The following is a 20,178-nucleotide window of genomic DNA, read 5'->3' as shown; positions in this document are numbered from 1 at the left end:
ACCACCCAAATGATTCGCTTGAAGCAGGTGTTAATGTAAAGCTAATGTGCTATGTAGAACTTTAGGAAGTACGCCAAGTAACCAAACAGACCTCAAGCCTGTAGTGGTAGAATTTAACTACATTTTTTTTTTCTTTTCACTTTGTTTTAACCTGTTTCTATACACTGATCAGCCACAACATTAAAACCACCTTGTTTCTACATGTAGTATCTCTTATCAGCTCCACTGACCATATAGGACCACTTTGCAGATCAACCATTAGGGACTGTAGTCCATTCGTTCTCTCACCCTTTTCTTCAATTGCCAAGACCCCCACAGGACCACCACAGAGCATGTATTTGGGTGGTGGATCATTCTCAGCACTGCAATGACTGCTGCTGGAGTTTTTAAACACTGTGTCCACTCACTGTCCACTCTGACACTCCTACCTTGTAGATGTAAAGTCAGAGATGATAGCTCATCTGCTGCTGCACAGTTTGTGTTGGTCATCCTCTAGTCCTTCATCAGTGGTCACAGGACGCTGTTGGCCGTATGTTTTTGGTTGGTGGACTATTCTCAGTCCAGCAGTGACCCAAAGCATCTCTGTTGTGTCTGATCCACTCATGCCAGTGCAACATACACTAAAGTGTTACTGCAGTGCTGAGAGTGATCCACCACCCAAAGGCAATCTTGTTTCCAAAAAAGGTTGGGACGCTTTGCAAAATGTAATGCTTTTTTGAAGATGTATGCCCATTTCGATGCCAACAACACATTTAAAAAATGTTGGGACGGGGGCATGTTTGCCACCGTGTTGCATCACCTCTTCTTTTAACAACACTAAGTGTTTGGGAACTGAAGAGACCAATTGCTGTAGTTTTGAAAGTGAAAAGTTTTCACATTCTTTCTGGATACAGAATTTCAGCTGCTCAACAGTTTGGTGGTCTCCCGTGTTGTTGTTTTTTGTTGTTGTTACATAAGCCGCTAAATGTTTACTATGCGTGACAGTTTGGAATTGTCTTCTGGAAATAAGCAAGGCCTTCCCTGAAAAACATGTCCACTGAAGGCTTCACGTTTCTCCAAAACCTGTATACATAATTCAGCATTTAAAGGTGCCTTCACAGATGTGCAAGTCGCCCATACCCTGAGCACTAATGCTCCTCCATACCATCATGGAGGCTGGCTTTGGAAGTGTGCTCTGAAAACAAACTGGATGTTCCCTCTTCTAATTAGCCCAGAGGACATTGCATCCATGATTTCCTAAAATAATTTCAAAATGTTGATTCGTCGGACCACGGGACACTTTTCCACCTTCACCTCAGTCCCTCTTCAATGAGCTTGGGCCCAGAGAAGGTGGCAGCATTTCTGGATCATGTTGGTTTATGGTTTCCTGTTAGATTAGTAGAGTTTTAACTTGCATTTGTAGATGCAGTGATGGACCGTGTTCACAGCGGTGTGGTTTTCAGAAGTGTTGCTGAGCCCATGCAGTGCTGAGCCCATGCAGTGCTGAACCCATGCAGTGCTGAGCTCATGCAGTGCTGCCTGAGGGCCTGAAAATCAGTCAATATTAGTTTTCAGCTTTGCCCCTTACATCCAGAGATATCTCCAGATTCTCTGAACCTTTTAATGATATGATGTACAGTAGATGATGAAATGACCAAGTTCTCTGCTATTTTACGTTGAGAAACGTTGTTCTTGAATTGTTGCACTATTTGATTGTGCAGTCTTTCAGAGAGGTCAACTCCTCCTTATCTTTACTTCTGAAAGACTCAGCCTGTCAGATGTTCTTTTTATATCCAATCATGTTACTGACCTGTTACCTAATTCATTGTAAGATGTTCTACCAGATCTTTTACACATTACACAACTTTACCAGCCTATCCCAACTTTTTTTAAAACGTGTTTATGGCATGAAATTCAAACAACGCATATATATTTAAAAAAAAAAATTTAAATCTGTCAGTTCCAACAGTTGATATGTTGTGCTATTTTCTGTTAAATATAGGGTTGAAATGATTTGCACATTATGGCGTTCTTCCTCTACATTTTGCACAGCATCCCAGCTTTTTTCTGTGGTGGTCCTGGGGGTTCCTGACCATGGACCAACAAAGTGAAAGGAGGCTAACAAAGTATATAGAGAAACAGATGGACTACAGTCTGTAATGGTAGAACTAGAAAGTGCAACCATATGGTCAGTGGAGCTGATAAAATGGACAATGAGTGTTGAAACAGGTGGTTTTAATGTTTTGCCTGATCAGTTCGGTTCTTTAGCCCAAATGCTAGAACCCAGTCACGCCCCTGACTCTAGATGTTGTGTCTTGGAGCAGACCTTTAAAAAATGTGATATTTTTATATGCTTGATTCAGGTACATTAGACGTGTGCTCAAGCTAATGTAGCAGAGTGTGCTGTGTGCCAATTACACTTACAGACAGCTGCATCATGTCTTTACTGCAACAGCCTTGAGGTCCATTTTCTGATCATTTGGACAGCCGAAAGTGCCCATAGTTGCAGGAACACCCACTTAGAAACCACTTAAGCAAGTCTATTAGAGATTACGCAACAAATCGACATGGTTTGAGGCAAATGTGATGACTCAGGATACAGTTAGCACCATGCTAATTAGTTGTTCCACCACGCTTCCCTTACGTGTTAGCTACATTAGCTTTGTAGTGCCAGCACTAAAACCAAAGAAGCTCAGACACCAAACATGTCATGGTGGACTGACCACTTTTGGCTTCCTCGTCCTCTTAAATGAAGAACAATGATGTTGATATGACCAGAAAACATGGCTATACACCAGCAGCCATAGGTGTAATGATATCCCATTTCCACTATTGTACCCTTGAGAAGCTTCAAATGGTCTAAGAAGTGAACTTGACACCTGTACGGTAAACTGCATTAGAAGAACAACCCATAACAGTAATATAATGTCGTAATGTAGTTAGGTTCATTATTTTGAGTCCTCCTTCTTCTTCCCGTATGAATTATTCCACAAAAGTGCTGCCTTAATGGGTCTTTGAGCGATGAGGATATTTTCTACTTTCTCTTCATTCCTTATTCATCGTTGATTAGGCGAATTAGTCACGTCGAGAACGCCATAATCAGGAGAACAAGAGCGCGAGCCACCGCAGCAATTACGGATATCGACCTAAAATGACAAAAAATTGCAAATTGAAATTCGAGACTGTGACCAACCAGGGATGGCAGAGAGAAGCTTTTGAGGAAATTCAATTCAGAGGAGGTCGAAAGCTGCTTCTTAATGTCAGAACACTTTACTTGATCCCTGGCGCATAACACTGGCATTTAACCATGACATAAACATAAAGGTGCCATATGCTGTCATGACAGGTTTTGTTCAATAACATAACAGTGTCATGTCACCATTATCCGTCATCGTCATAATGTTTGATGTCATGATGGCTAACTAGAGTACGTGTGTCAAAAATTGATGTGTGACCGGTTTCAATTACCCTTGATTAGTAAGTTGGGCTCATAATGGAGGTAAACAAATAACAAAACTCTCTGATAACCTGAATTACTGCTTTAGACACTGAAATAGACTTGATACACGGTTTTTGGCACATTTATATTTTGATGATGAGGAAATACATCTACAAATCTGCATGTTTGTTTGGAATTTTTAGCCTAGCCATTAAAGACATTGATATACACTCACCGGCCACTTTATTAGGCAGGTAAAAGGTTGCACCCCCTTTTGCCTTCAGAGCTGCCTTAATTCTTCATGGCAGACTTTCAACAAGGTGTTGGAAATGTTCCTCAGAGATTTTGGTTGGTCATTTGAGTTCCTGTTGCCTTTCTATCATCTGGAACCAGTCTGCCCATTCTCCTCTGACCTCTCACATCAACAAGGCATTTTCGTCCACTCAACTGACCGCTCACTGGATGTTTCCTCTTTTTTGGTTTATCTACATTGCTAGAGCACAGTATAGTGGGATGTAGCGGTGGGAATCTCTAGGCACCTCACAATTTGATTCGATTACTAATCAGAGTCTACAATGCTATTATAAAATGATTATTGGTGCATCTTGATGCTTTTTATTTAGATTTTGTAACTTCGGTGTTGGTGTAGTTGTTGGTTTGGAGGTTTGGTTTGGAGACTGTGGCTCTGTCTGAAAGACAGGAGGCTGAGCTGGAGGTGGCGGAGATGAAGATGCTGAGATTTTCGTTGGGAGTGACAAGGATGGACAAGATTAGAAATAAGCAGATCAGAGGGACAGTGAAGGTGGAGCAGTTTGGAGATAAAGCCAGAGAGGCCAGGTTGAGATGGTTTGGACATGTGTTGAGGAGGAATAGTGGATATATTGGGCAAAGAATGTTGGAGATGGAGCTGCCGGGTAGAAGGAGAAGAGGTAGACCTCAGAGAAGGTTTATGGATGTGGTGAAGGTGAACATGGAGATGGTTGGTGTAACAGTAGAGGAGGCAGTGGATAGGGCATATCTTTGAGACTGGACGCTGTATCTCAGCTTCTAAAGTGTGCAACATAGTGCAAAAGCCCTGGTTCTCAACGACTAAGAACTGACATGCAGACTGCAGGTCACTTAGCAATGCAGTCTCGCCTCTCTAGTAGCTACAAAAGGGTAAAGAGCGAGATTTATAAGCCCTGCAGTTGGTGTCCTGGAACGGTAAACCTGCAATGACAGACAGTCAAACAAGTAGCAACAATGAAGTTGCTTCTCTGTCAAATTTTCCTGTTCCACCTTAAATGGTGCCGCATTTACATCCGGCGCCTCAGGAAGAATTTAAGGTGGAATGGGAAAATTGGAATAAGAAGCGACTTCACCCTCGTAGTTGAACGTTGAGAGACATTTTAAAAGAAACTGATCTACTTTTGAGGAAAGGTTTTCTGGTGGCGATGGGTGGAAAGCGGCTGTAGCTGAAGCAACAGGTCTGTTTTCATTCAGATCTTTTAGTCTTACTGAGACATACTGGACAATATATGTTGCGGCTCCCAAGGTGGTTTGATTTTGTTGAAAGGACAGCACGGCTCTTCTTCACATTTGGGTTGTGACTCCTGACCCAACCTGGCTTTAACGCAGAGGGAGCCGGTCGGATTTCTCGCTCATCCATGTGTGTTTTTGTTATGTGCCGCCACAGATTGTCCAGGCTCTGCGCATCCAAGTTCCGCCTTTTACGTTCCGGTATTAATTATATATCTAGAAAATCGATTTTTGACATTTATGAATCGAATCAGAATCGTCCACGTCCGCATCGCGATGCGTCCGAGAATCGACCCCCCCCAGTGGACTGTCTTGCTTGCCAAGCTTCAGGCTGCTCATTCATATCCTTTGGTTTAGCTGTGTTGCTAGTGTGTAGTACAGCGGACTCTTTCTTGCCAAGCTTCAGGCTGTTGTATGGAGGTTTTCTTCCGGCTGCTGCTAGAACTCCACTGTGCTCAACCGAACACAGCATAGAGAGAGCAGCCCTGCTGTTAGCGTCCCACCACTAACATCTGCATAAAAACATCTGCTTGAAGTGAAGAGGGCTGCAGTTTCGGGTGCTGCTCTTGGGGTGTTGCTAAGTATGCTGCTACCTCCCAGGACAGGAACATCTGTGCTTTTGGAATGAGGGTTAGACTGGAACATTTGGCTGGAGCCTGCAAGGTTAGAGCTTCGATTCTCTGGTGAAACGAAGCGGTTAATTCTCCATTTTAACATTCATTTAGAATTGATCTTCATGCAAAAAAATAATGTAAATTGTTGTTTATTGTCAGCACTGCCCAAAATACACCAACATTTGGTGTGAAATGCTCTGTTCTAGAGACAGAATTGCTTACAGTGGGGGTGATGGGAACCAGACGTCCACCTCTAAAGCTCCCTCACAGAACGTTAGTACATGAAATGGTTATGAATTCACTGCCTGATGACTGAGACACGGTCTAAAGATTTTTGAGAAGAACAAATGGCAACTTTTTCTATGAATGTCACGTGTGTCAACATCTATAAACACATAACATAATGCATTTATAAGACATCATAAACATGGCTATAAATATTTATAAAAATGCATTACACGTTATAGCCATGCTTATACATTATGGATTAACAGAATGCATTATAAGTACTGTTCATAACACATTATAATAGCTCATAAGTTGTATTTCGCCGCTATAAGTAAAGTGAAGTGTACTGGACTAAAGCCTCCTCCAGGGTTAAGACTGAGGCTTCAAGTTGAAGTGTTTACTGAAGGATTTACTGAAACACAAACACAATAAAGCTCATTACAGGCTTCAAATGTCAGAGTTTAAACTAGAGCTGCCGTCAGTGTTTCACCCAATGTAGGAAAGTCAATGTACACCACTGTTAATGTGCACCACCGTTAGCCTGGCACTGACTTAACACTGCATATCCAATAGAACGGCAGCAGAAATCAGCATCACTGTGCTGTAGTGTAGTGTAGGGTTACAGAGTGAAGGGTTCTAGTGTTTAATGTTAGAACCAGTGAGGGAACAAATTATGATGACAGCACTCGACTATCTCACCTCTCCATCTCCAGACCTTCACTCCACAGTGACTATACTCTCCAAGCTGGAACTGACTTCTTCGGCACTGGCAGTATAACATGTTATTAACACTACTTATAATGCACTATATTAACAATTCATAATGTATAATAAACATGACTATTAATTGTAATTCAGTGTAATTAATTTTTAGAAATATTTATAACCATGTTTATAATGCCTTAGGAGTGCATTATAACATGTTATAAATGTGTTTATAGATGCTTACAAATGTGGCATTCACAGAAAGTGTTACCGAACATATTTTTCAAACATAATCATCATGTATCTTCACAATTGTATCATCATCAACGTTCTATATAAAACTCGGAAGGCTTGTGTAGGTTGAATTCAACGTCTATATTTGTGTCGTCATGGCGACCCCTGGTTCCCATCACCACCACTGTGAAGACAGACCACTCTGAATGACTCATGTTTACATGTCAACCATTGACTTATGCCGACATTTGAAACGACATTGGAATATATGGCTTCTTCCTGAAGAAGCATCACACCGATGCAGCCGCCAATGAGGGAGGGGTGACAAAATCGCCTGTTAGCATCTACAGCCGACAGCGTTAGCATCTGTCTCAGGCCTCTGTGGAGCCAGGGGCGGAGCCAGCTGGACCCGCCCGTGACGGCTAGCATATTGGAGCCAGAGTTGGCTGGAGCCATTGGCCCATTTCACACACGCACACACAGTGTGACTGAAGTGCTGCACGAGGGGCTTAATATTGATGGCAGACGGTTCGCTTCCTCTCCAGAGCTTAATTACCGAAGGACGGAATGAGAGAGAGGAAGTTGAAAAGGCATTTGAAAGTGCTTTGCCAGATTTATTGCTCACCTGAATCTGCATAGACGATTGGACTGAACCGACGCCTGCGATTGGCGTGACATATGGGAGCCTGTCAGCTCTTTGAGGAAGAGCTACCACTCATGGTGGTCACTTTTCCTTACCTTCATCACTGGATCCATGACAACAAAGTAAAATAGACGAGAAAAGTTTGTGAACGAACTTTAACGTGACAAGGCCAGCATAACACTTACAAGCTAAATTGATCGGTGGTTGCTAAGGTGTTGCTAAAAGGTTACTAGGCCATTTAAAGTGGTTAGTGTGTTACTAAGGAGACATGTTATCCCAGGTGGTTGCTAATGTGTTGCTAGGCTGTTTCTATGGTGGTTGCTAAGGTATTGTTAGGCCACTGCGGTGTGGTATTCCGGTAATTTGTTAAGATATTGCCAGGTCGCTGGTTATGTTGTGTCCCAGGTGGTTGCTAAGCTGTAGGTAGTCTTTTATATGGCGTCTTATGTGGTTCCTGTTGTCCTGATTATATTATAGGCTATTGCTATGTTATCCCAGGTGGTTGCTAAGATAGGCCCCCGCAGGACAACTGGCTGCTCAGTTGTGTTTCGTTCCTTCATTTCCACTTACAAGCAGGTAGAAGATCTTGAGTTGATTTCAAGTGTGACATGAATTTGTTGCTCTAAACTCTCAATATGAAGTCCAAAGAGCCCTCATTATGTCACATCTGGCCAGTTTATTAGAAACACCAACCTTGATTGTAGGTTTATCGGTTGTCCGCACAGGGCATCTTCGGAGTGACCTTTTATGGGTTCTATCAGGAGCTTGTAAGAGCAAATAGTGGCTATTTATGACTCGCGTGTCATTGTAGGAATGCAGGAAGGGTGGTTGTGCTTGTTTTTCTGCTTCTTACCATGTTTTTGCCTGTGACCACACAGCATCTGTTCGACAGACACAATCATTTTTTCCTATGAAATTTTAACGTGAGTTTTCAAGCCACTGACTATGTGCGTGTTATCGTATCATATCACAAATTAAAAGCAACGTGTTACACCCAAGAGAGAAGGACTTGCGTTGAATTCTCATTTTTAAAATGCCACACACTTTCCTTTCGTTTTTCTGTTAGAAGACGCCGATGATAGCATCTGTTCCTCCTGACTTTCGTCAGGTACCTTATGCTGAGATTTTAATCTCTCCATTTCTCCATCCCTCTGTCTTCCCTGTGAAATGCCAGGCTTAAACTCGTTTACAGAGTAGCTGACAAGAACAGACTCCCAGACTCTCGCCAGCATCAGAATATTAAACATGCAGAAATACAGCAGCTCTTTAAATGTATGAAGTAGCACCCTTGCACTGAAAGTTAGCATTTGTTGGATTTTCATTTGAAAACGTATTAATGCCAAACGAGCTCTTGTTCTCTAGTTTCTTCCTGTGCCACATCTGGCCACTTTATTAGAAACACCCACCTTGTACTTCTACTAACTGGCCACTTTATTAGAAACACCCACCTTGTACTTCTACTAACTGGCCACTTTATTAGAAACACCCATCTTGTACTTCCACTCACTGGCCACTTTATTAGAAACACCCACCTTGTACTTCTACTAACTGGCCACTTTATTAGAAACACCCATCTTGTACTTCCACTAACTGGCCACTTTATTAGAAACACGTAACTTGTACTTCCACTCACTGGCCACTTCACTGGAAACACCGTTTTTTTTACTACTACTACTCACTGGTGAGAGGTTGAGAGTGGTCTCAAAAACATCCAGCTCTATGGTCAGAAACTGACCCCTGATTAAGGCTAATAGTTGATCATCAGTCTCTATTTGTACATCAGCAAGGTGGAGCTACAGGGGAGTGATTTCTAATGAAGTAGCCTCTAACCAATAAGTGGACATATCTTTCTCTTTGATGTTCTGTAGATCAGCTTCTTCTCCTAAACTTTCCACTTGATCTGTCCGTTTGTTCTCTGTCCGATTCTGTTTAAGCTGGTCTTGTGACAAGGCTTCATACTAGATTGAATTATGGGTCTGGTAGAGCCAGGAAAATCACCATGATTGGCTGAAGAGCTTGATAATATGCAAATGAAGACCTTCAGACACCACTCGGACCACCATGAGGTTGGAGTGGGCGGGCAAAAGTCATATAGCCAATTGTGTGTGAGTGTCTGGCGCATATGTAATTTTAAATCCCACTCTGATTGTCTGCGGTCGCTCGAGAGAGATTTCGATTTGCTGTCATGGCAACCTGGCCCCTCAAATCCGCCTAAAATTGCTCCCCGGTCCTTCGGACGTTTAGAGCATCCACTTCTCAAACTTGACCTTCACATGCATTGATTACCTTATTACACCAGATTTGCTTCTGAGAGCAGGCGGGTTTTACTGTCGGGTTTGTTGCAATGGAAAGGAAACAGCCGCCCTTCGCTAAGGACACGACAGCAGTGTCCTTAAACGATTCACCGTATCATGTTATATTATAGATTATATATGGGTTTGAATCTTTGACCTCACAACAATTTAACTATGTTAAAATGACTGTTTTTTAAGTAAACGATTCAGTAAATCATGAACTCACCACTGTTCAATTTGATTGTGGTTCTTGAGAGTGATTCACTGAATCATGAAACATTGAATTTGATTCAACTTGATTATGATTCCTTATAACTGGCTCAGTGCATTATGAAATCTCAAATATTAGTACAATTTAATGCTATTATGATTCTTTAGTAAACGACTCATGAAGTCTTTCATTCCAATACAGTTTCATTAGATTATGATTCTTTAGTAAACGACTCATGAAGTCTTTCATTCCAATACAGTTTCATTAGATTATGATTCTTTAGTAAATGATTCAGGGCATGTTAAAATCTCAAATTCATTAAAGTTAGATTCGAATTATGATTCTTTAGGAAATTATTCAATCACACAACTCTTTATGTTGATTCATGTTCTTTAGTGAATGATTCAGTGTCTCATAAATTATCACATGCCACTACAGGTTGATTCAGTTAAGATTCATTGGAAAATGATTCAATGAAACAAAATATTTACTACAGTTTGAAAAGACAATGATTCTTTAGGAAACAGTTCAATGCATCATGAAATATCAAATTTCAATGAAGTTTGATTTTGAAATTTGATTATGATTGTTTAGGGGATGATTCAGTGCAAATGATGTTCCTTAGTGAACATAATACCCATAATACACTGCATCAAAAGTGAACAATGGCTGGGGACCATTTCTGTCTCCTATGAAAGTGTTCTACATAGTGGGGAATTTTGATTGGGGAACATTTCAGTTCACTATAATAGTGATGAATACAGAGCTATTGTGTAGGGAATAGTGATTAGGGGGTTGATTCAGTTCACTATAATGGTGCTTTATACGTAGTGCTGTAGCGTAAAAGAACAGTGAGTAGGGTATCATTTTGGTTGTATGTAGACCTGTAGGATAAGGAACAGTGATTAAGGGATCATGTCAGTTCACTATAATACTGTTGTATATAGACCTGTAGTGTAAGGAACAGTGATTAAGGGATCATGTCAGTTCACTATAATACTGTTGTATATAGACCTGTAGTGTAAGGATCAGTGATTAAGGGATCATGTCAGTTCACTATAATACTGTTGTATATAGACCTGTAGTGTAAGGAACAGTGATTAAGGGATCATGTCAGTTCACTATAATAGTGTTGTATATAGTCATGTAGTGGAGGGAATAGTGATTAGGGGATCATTTCATTTCACTAAAGCGGTGTTTTACTGTATATATATATATATATATATATATATATATATATATATAGTGCTGCTGTGTAAAAAAAAGTGATCAGGGGATAATTTCTGCATTCTAGAATAGTGTTTTATACATAGTGCTGTAGTGGTATTTTATTGGTCTGGTTGTAGTAGGAAACTCTTAAAACACTGACACACTCTCTCTCTTTCCTGCAAGCTTCATCTTTTTTCTTGCTTTTCCTTCAATATCACTGCTTCACAGGCCCCTTTCATTAGATTCTACTTTATTTATTTCTTTTTTTCTTCAATAAGGTCTTTTTTTGCAGAAAACCTCAAAAGTGTACTGGCTTTAAAAAAAAATAAATAAAAAAAATCAGGCACGCTTCAAAATGTCAGAATCGGATACTCCTCCCGGTGATGCTCATCTCGCCGCAGTATGGCACCATCCGTCTTCCTGAAGGGCTGAAAAGAGGCCTGAAAAAGCCGAGAGCCAAAGGTCAGCCTCAGGAATCACAACGGCTAATGTTAGCATGGGAGCAAGGCTAAAGTCAATATGCAGCAGTGGGGACGGCGGCGAGGAGCCCGCAGAGACTTCAGTGATAAATCACGCGCAGCGCCGGCTGCACACAGACGTTTATAAATAATGATGCCAGACACGCTACTCACTTCTCCAAGGATAAAACTTTATTTGTTGTTGCTGAGAACTTGAATCAGACACTACTTCTGCTCCTGTCTTGACAAAACTTTTCCAGACCAAACGATTTATGGAGGACAGTTGGGACCCTGACTGTTTGGTTTCCTCCCAGTTACTCCGTGTTTAGTGTCTGATGTTTGCTTCTTTAGTTTTGCACTGGAACTGCTGGGCTGATGTGGCTAACAAGTAATGACAGCCTTTATCCTAATGAGAATAAACATCCCTAAAACATCCATGCATTCATGCCTCACACTATGTTGAGTGTAGTAAGCTTTAATAGACTTCCTTTATGGGGTTTCTGACACTATATAACACACTGTGAACAATAAACATGGACCAAAGTATGGGAAAAATTCAGACTGTACTTAATATAATTATGCTCAATTATTTTTATAGGGGTGGCATGTTGGTGCAGTCACCTCATAGAAAGGATGGCCTGGGTTCGATTCCCCGGCCGGGCGACCGGGATCCTTTCTGTGTGGAGTTTAATGGGTTTTCTCTGGCTTCTCTGGTTTTCTCCCACAGTCCAGAGACATGCAGTTAGGCCAATTGGACGTGCTACATTGGTCCTAGGTGTGTGTGTGTGTGTGTGTGTGTGTGTGTGTGTGTGTGTGTGTGTGTGTGTGTGTGCGCTTATAGGTCATTGGCATTTTTGGTGTTGAAGTCCTTAATTTTCACACCAAAAGAAATGAGAAAATACAGGACATATTTCAAATGATTCAACAATACCTCTTTAATGTGAAATCATTTTCATTGCATTGATATAAAACTTTGAAATTTCAGTTTCTTTTTGCCTCCAAAAGCGTAAAAATGTCAGGTGACTCAATCATCCAAGCATATATGTTAAACTGAGTAAGTTATCAAAAAAAAAAAAAAGATTTAGTTATAGAAAATTCTAAATAAAATCATTCGCCGTGATTTTGGACCTTTGTTTTCCACCTTTTCCGCCAACATATTTATCCTTAAAAACAATGTTCTGTGATGTAACATGGTGAAGAGCGAGTGACACAAATTCAAGAGCTAAAAAGTAAAAATAATGAAATAAAATCTCATTATTTTCTTTTTCACTTGTTTAAAATGTCTATGCTTGGCCTTTATTAGAGCTTCCATTCGTTTCAGGGGGACAGTTCCCTTCACTTTTCCCAAGGAATATTTCTGCAGGGATATTTTTCCACTCCTAGGGAATTCAGTCTTAGCAGGTAGTGGAATGTAATTGGCTCCAGTGTAAAACTACAGAAGCAGGACTCTTGGCTGACTGACTGTGTTTAGGTTAAGCGGAGGGAATTTGCAAATCTGATTCTTCGCCAAACTATTCCAAAGTAGTACTGCAGTAATAAGTGCATGTCCGTTGTGTTTATTTTTCTGCTTATCTTGTCATGTAAACAAAAAACTGCGGTGCGTAAATCTGTCAGAGAGAAGCTGAAGGTCAAGCAGGATGTTAGTGTTGAAGTAATGAATAATTCCGATAAGAACACTGTGAAAGCTCTGCTTATCTCTGGATAAAATGAAGCTGCGTGTTTTGGTCATGCAGACTGGAGATTTTCTTACACCATCTTTTTTTTTTTTGCAAGCATCCTGCTCTGGGAGGACTCCCAACAGGAAATCAATGATGTGATTGAATCGCTCTTTTAGAGAGAGAGAGAGAGAGAGAGAGAGAGAGAGAGAGAGAGAGAGAGAGAGAGAGAGAGAGAGAGAGAGAGAGAGAGAGAGAGAGAGAGAGAGAGAGAGAGAGAGAGAGAGAGAGAGAGAGGATAGTTTAGGTCAATATATTCATTGGTCAATATATTCATTTCTGTCAAATCATTAATTTTCCAATGAGCAAAGCAGGAGCACAAAATCAACAGAGCGGCACTAACAGAGCAACGCCAATAGAGAACCAGCAGAGCAGCACAACTACAGAACAAACAGAACAGCGCCAACAGAGAACTGACAGAACAGAGAAACAGCAGAGCAGCACAGAGATTCAGGAAAGCAGCACAAACAGAACCAGCAAAGCATCGCCAACAGAAAACTAGCAGTACAGCACAGAGAATGAGCACTGATGGAAGACTGGCAGAACTGCACCAACAGATAAATGACAGCACAGAGAAACAGTAATGCAGCACAGAGAACCAGCAGAACAGCACAGAGATCCAGCAGAACAGCACAGAGATCCAGCAGAACAGCACAGCGATTCAGGAAAGCAGCACAAACAGAACCAGCTAAGCATCACCAACAGAAAACTAGCAGAACAGCACAGAGAATGAGCACTGATGGAAGACTGGCAGAACTGCACCAACAGAGAAATGACAGAGCAGCACAAAAGCAAGCTGACAGACAGCACAGAGAACCAGCAGATCAGCACAGACAGAGAACAATCAGAGCAGCACTAACGGAGAACTGGCGTAGCAACACAAATGGAGACAGCCAGACAACACAAAGAACAGCAGATCAGCACAGAGAACAGCAGAACAGCATAGAGATCCAGGAAGGCAGCACAAACTTAGAACAAGCAGAACAGCACAAGCATAGAACAAGCAGAGCAGTACACAGAATCAGCAGAACAGCACAGAGAGCCAGCAAGTAGTACAGAGAATCAGTAGAACAGCACAGAGTATCAGCAAGCAGTACACAGAATCAGCAGAACAGCACAGAGAACCAGTAGAACAGCAAAGAGAATCCGCAGAGCAGTACACAGAATCAGCAGAACAGCACAGAGAACCAGTAGAACAGCAAAGAGAATCTGCAGAGCAGTACACAGAATCAGCAGAACAGCACAGAGAACCAGCAAGCAGTACAGAGAACCAGTAGAACAGCAAAGAGAATCCGCAGAGCAGTACACAGAATCAGCAGAACAGCACAGAGAACCAGCAAGCAGTACAGAGAACCAGTAGAACAGCAAAGAGAATCCGCAGAGCAGTACACAGAATCAGCAGAACAGCACAGAGAACCAGTAGAACAGCAAAGAGAATCAGCAAGCAGTACAGCGAATCAGTAGAACAGCACAGAGAATCAGCAAGCAGTACAGAGAGAGAGAGCCAGCAGAACAGCGCAGACAGAGAACCAACAGAGCAGCACCAGCAGAGCAGTATAAACAGAGAACCAGCAGAGCAGCACAGTATGAATGTGAGGAATGTTACGTGGATGAAAGAATGCTTGCTCTCGGTCTTTCTCTCTCTGCCCTGATACGTGTTTAGTGCTGATGCAGGTCCAACATGGACCCATTATTAAAAATATCATTAACCAGGTGGTGCAACTTGCTACGAAGGTCATCGGATTCCTGCTAGTTTGATTACAAGCCACATTCTGACCACATCCACAGTCAAAAGACTGTGAGATCACAATTTCCGTGCTCTCACTGAGTGGTGAGAAGTACTGACTAGATTTATATTTATATGTAGTGTATACGGTGCTGTTACATATTTAATGCTGACTGTGCTGGTTTGTACTTAGCATCGACTGTGCTGTTACAAATTACATATACTATTATATATATATATATATATATATATTATATTATGTGCTGTTATGTATTTAATGTCGACTGAGTATTTAGGGTCGACTGTGCTGTTATGTATTTAATGTCGACTGAGTATTTAAGGTCGACTGTGTTACGTATTTAATGTTGACTGAGTATTTAGGGTCGACTGTGCTGTTATGTATTTAATGTCGACTGAGTATTTAAGGTCGACTGTGTTACGTATTTAATATTGACTGAGTATTTAGGGTCGACTGTGCTGTTACGTATTTAATGTCAACTGAGTATTTAAGGTCGACTGTGTTACGTATTTAATATTGACTGAGTATTTAGGGTCGACTGTGCTGTTATGTATTTAATGTCGACTGAGTATTTAAGGTCGACTGTGTTACGTATTTAATGTTGACTGAGTATTTAGGGTCGACTGTGCTGTTATGTATTTAATGTCGACTGAGTATTTAGGGTCGACTGTGCTGTTATGAATTTAATGTCGACTGAGTATTTAGGGTCGACTGTGCTGTTACGTATTTAATGTTGACTGAGTATTTAGGGTCGACTGTGCTGTTATGTATTTAATGTCGACTGAGTATTTAAGGTCGACTGTGTTACGTATTTAATGTCGACTGAGTATTTAGGGTCGACTGTGCTGTTACGTATTTAATGTCAACTGAGTATTTAGGGTCGACTGTGCTGTTACGTATTTAATGTCGACTGAGTATTTAGGGTCGACTGTGCTGTTACGTATTTAATGTCGACTGAGTATTTAAGGTCGACTGTGTTACGTATTTAATGTTGACTGAGTATTTAGGGTTGACTGTGCTGTTATGTATTTAATGTCGACTGAGTATTTAAGGTCGACTGTGCTGTTACGTATTTAATGTCGACTGAGTATTTAAGGTCGACTGTGCTGTTACGTATTTAATATTGACTGAGTATTTGGTGTTATGGCCAAACTTATTCCAATATGTAGATGCTGTAAAAATGATTACGCGCTTATCTTAAAAACACTGTGTCCAGCTGTTGCTCATACCTGGTTTCATAGGTGGTAGCAGAGGCAGGCAGGTATGGAGAAAGCTCACAGGCAGGCAGGCAGGTAGGGAGATAGGTAGCAGGCAGAGCAGCAGAAAGCAAGCAGGCAGGCAGTTAACAAACAGGCAGGCGGGGAGGGAGGAAGGAGGTAAGTGGCAGGCAGGCAAGCAGGTGGTGCACAGTGGAGTGAATCCAAATGGTATGTAATCCACAAAAGATAGGGTTAATCCAAAGTATAAGTTCAAAGTTTAACACAAATTCCAATGGGTGTAGTTCAAACGTTAAAGGTTAAAGCGGTAAAAACTATTCAATTACTGCATCTTCCATTGCCTAACTGAGACTGGCCAACATGTGGAAGACGCCATCTTTATCTGAGCAGGTGGCCTAAGGCCATGTCAAAATAAAAGTCCCAGACTAAAGACCAGCAAGCAAAATGAGAGTCTGAATTAAAAATTGGGATCCAACATTTAGGTTTGACTGTACTGTTACATATTTAATGTTGACTATGTATTTAGGGTTGACTGTGCTATTTTGCATTTAGTCTTAACTGTGCTGTTACATATATTTGACATTCAGTATTTAGGGTTGACTGTGCTGTTACGTATTTAATGTTGACTAAGTATTTAGGATTGACTGTGCTATTTTGTATTTAGTCATAACTGTGCTGTTACATATATTTAACATTCAGTATTTACGGTTCACTGTGATGTTATGTATTTAATGTTGCCTGAGTGTTTAGGTTTTGACTGTGCTGTTTTGTATTTAACTGTGACTATGGTGTTACATATTCAACCCTGAGTATTTATGGTTGACTGTGCTGTTATGTATGTAGTGCTGACTGTACTCTTTCATATTTAATGCTTGCTAAATGTGCTGCTGTTGTTTGTTTAGGTTGGAGTCTCCGACGCGGACGCTGACGTTGGAGGCCCCTAAAGGTGTGGAGGTGAATGCAGGAGTGGGAGAGTTTAGAGCCTCCTGCAGGAAAGACCTCACTCTGGAGTCATCAGAGGGAGAGGTGAGTCCACACACTCAACTGCAAACCCTTCAGACTTTCCCATGCGAACCAGTGCCACCACAGCAAGAGCTGATCAAAGAGCATCATCAAAGTCAGTAATAAGGGAGGATAAGCGATAGTCTAACTGTTGTGCTCAGCAAGTACGGCAATATTTTGTATGTTTTTCTATTTTATTTTCATTTGTGTTATATTTACTAGTGTACCTTAATCAATAAATACACTGTAAATGTTAGATTTCCTATTTCTTTAATAAAGTAATTACTGTTTTTTTGAAAGGTTCTTAGTTTTCAATGTGCTATCATGTACTAATGAAGGAAGTGGCATTTAGTGAAGCTTGTGATTGGCTTTCGGGTGCATCGGTCATGGTTTGTGGTCCACTGATGGGGGGGGGATCCAGGGCTGATACGGATCCATTATTAAAAATAATGTCATTAACCAGGTAAAGCAACTCGCTAAGAAGGGCCATCAGAGTCCCGCTAGTTTGATCACAAGCCACATTCTGACCACATCCATGATCAAAAGTCTGAAAGATCACAATTTCTGAGCTGGACTAGGGATGGACTAGGCCCTATTGTGTCAGAACAGTGTTAGCTAATCTCAGGCCTCGGACACCAGAACTAGACAGTTAGCGCTCTAAGTGCATTTCGCTGGCCTGCTACATTGCATGATGTGGCGGTTGGCCTCATGTGCCCTCCCAGGTGGGTGGTTATTGTACGACGGCGGAAACTTAGATAACAGGCGGGATTTGGAAATGGCTAACACTGGGAGAAAATTGGTTTAAGGAAAAAAAAACGAATGTTATTAGCTGCAGGCAGGCAAAACTGGTTGATCTGTACGTGAGTTTAGGCTCTGGAAGAAACTTCTCGCACTTAGCATTCCGCCGAGCTGTTAGTGCAGCAGTGCCTTCAGCATGCTGGTGGAGAATTTGGGGCTTGAGCTTATCATGCATCGAGGGCGGCTAGTTTGCATTTGTATGACAGCTAGTTAACATGGTCGTACATGATTTACAAGCCATATCAGTGCAAGCCAGACCACTCTGGTGGGGGTCTCTCTCCCTCTATGTTCTGCTGTCTGTCTACATCAGGGCTGTCAAACCAGATCCACAGCCATGCATATGCGAGCGTCGTTCCCACTCAAGTGCACCTGTAATGAAACGCATGGGACTTGCTGATGACCTGAAGGAGGTGTAAACCGTGAAAAAAGATTCAACTGTTCTATGAGACCAGAAGTGGACGGTGACAGCCATCTAGTGCCCGATGGGGTTCTCCATGCTCTGTCAGACCTGTTCCAACCTATTATCTTATTAACAAGCCCTTCCTGGGATGAAGGAGATAAACAGGATAGATGTACCGTTTGCTGCCTTATCATTTTTGAGTGAGGAAATTGCCTCATTCCGAGAACCTAGCAGTTATAGTAATGAAGCGCAGGTAACCAGGAATAGTTAAGAGATACAACAAACAGGCGTAACATCATGACCACCTCCTTGTTTCTACGCTCACTGTCCATCTTATCAGCTCCACTTACTGTATAGCTGGTCTTTGTAGTTCTACAGTTACAGACTGTAGTCCATCTGTTTCTCTGATACTGTGTTGTGCTAGTTTGAGTGGATCAGACACAACAGTGTCCACTCACTGTCCACTCTATTAGACACTCCTACCTCGTCAGTCCACCTTGTAGATGTAAAGTCAGAGACGACAGCTCATCTGCTGCTGCACAGTTTGTGTTGGTCGTCCTCTAGTCCTTCATCAGTGGTCACAGGACACTGCTGGCTGGATGTTTCTGGTGTTCTGCATTGCTAGAAGTGAGTTGAAGCTAATTAAGTGTGGTTTGCAGGACCTCAGCATTTTTTGAATGTGCTGGTGGTCCGTGATCGCGGCAGGGCCATGCGTTGCTGAATTTTTCTCAACATCTAAAGGACATTTAGATAAATTTGACATCGCAATCTTTGCACCCAGAACAAAGCTAATCAAAGCTAGTTAACAGATGTGTTCATGCTAGCTGGTTCCTACAGGCATTCATCTATTATTTGCCACATTAGCATTTCTGGGTGAGAAACTCACCTTAAAGTTACCTTTGAAGCTAATCGGCTGTAGTTAGCGGCTAGCTGGTCCATCTTAAGTATCTTTCGACCATCCAGTCTTTCTGCCATGCCCAATATCTTAGCATTCTTAGGAATAGTGAAGCTAATGGGGTCTAGCAAGCGGCTAGCTGGTCCCCACTAGCGTTCATCTATCATTTGCCACCTTAGTGTTTTTGGGTGAGGAACCTATTTAACCGTGCTGATGCTGGTAGAACGTCCAGACTTGTCGATCTTTGCACCCTGATCAAATTAGTGCCGCCATATTGCTTAGGATGCCTCCACCTCTCTCTCTCTCTCTCTCTTTCTCTCGGTCTCTCTCGCTCTCGCTCCCTCTCCCTTGTCTCGGTTTAGTAACTGCCCAGGCTATTTAATTAACTTCCCAGAGCCTGAGCAATACATCATGCTGTCCTGTCAGCTCCCTGTAAAAAGGAGCCTTCTCTTTCTTTTGGCCATGGAGATAGCGGCCGAGTCCCTGAGACCGGCACAATGCCGCTGAGAGCGACACGCCGTGATATGATAGAGAAGTCACTGACGGCCAGGCCGGATGAAATCGCTTATGAAAGGCACGTCGGTCCAATCCTTTAGCCGGCCGAATTTGTCAAGTCAGTCAGTCTCGCTCTCTGTCTCCCTGCCTCTTTTCCCTCGCATAGGTGCTCCGCCGGCTCGTCTGATTTCCCTCCTCTAGCTCCTCTTTAATTCTCACTTATTCCTCGTGGGACGGGGAGAGACAAGACGAGACAAGAGGCGGCGACGAAAGCAGGGGGAAGAGAACACAGACATTTCTGTCAATTTAGAGGAGAGAATGAGGCACATTAGACAGGCCAGATGGAGAGCTAAATCAGGGTTGACAGCAGGCAACTTTT

General features: G+C 42.0%; 1 protein-coding gene across 1 annotated transcript in view; it reads left to right on the top strand.

The window, feature by feature from the left end:
• The window catches only part of LOC108413919 (zeta-sarcoglycan), a 345,220-nt gene that overhangs the window by 308,068 nt on the left and 16,974 nt on the right, over window positions 1-20,178 (top strand). The window contains exon 7 of the mRNA XM_037532888.1: window positions 17,112-17,235. Coding sequence (XP_037388785.1) covers window positions 17,112-17,235 — 124 coding nt within the window. The remainder of the gene's footprint in view (window positions 1-17,111; window positions 17,236-20,178) is intronic.

This window comes from Pygocentrus nattereri, chromosome 22 (genome assembly GCF_015220715.1).
Source record: "Pygocentrus nattereri isolate fPygNat1 chromosome 22, fPygNat1.pri, whole genome shotgun sequence".
Classification (NCBI taxonomy): Eukaryota; Metazoa; Chordata; class Actinopteri; order Characiformes; family Serrasalmidae; genus Pygocentrus; species Pygocentrus nattereri.
This window is presented reverse-complemented; position numbering and strand designations above follow the sequence as displayed.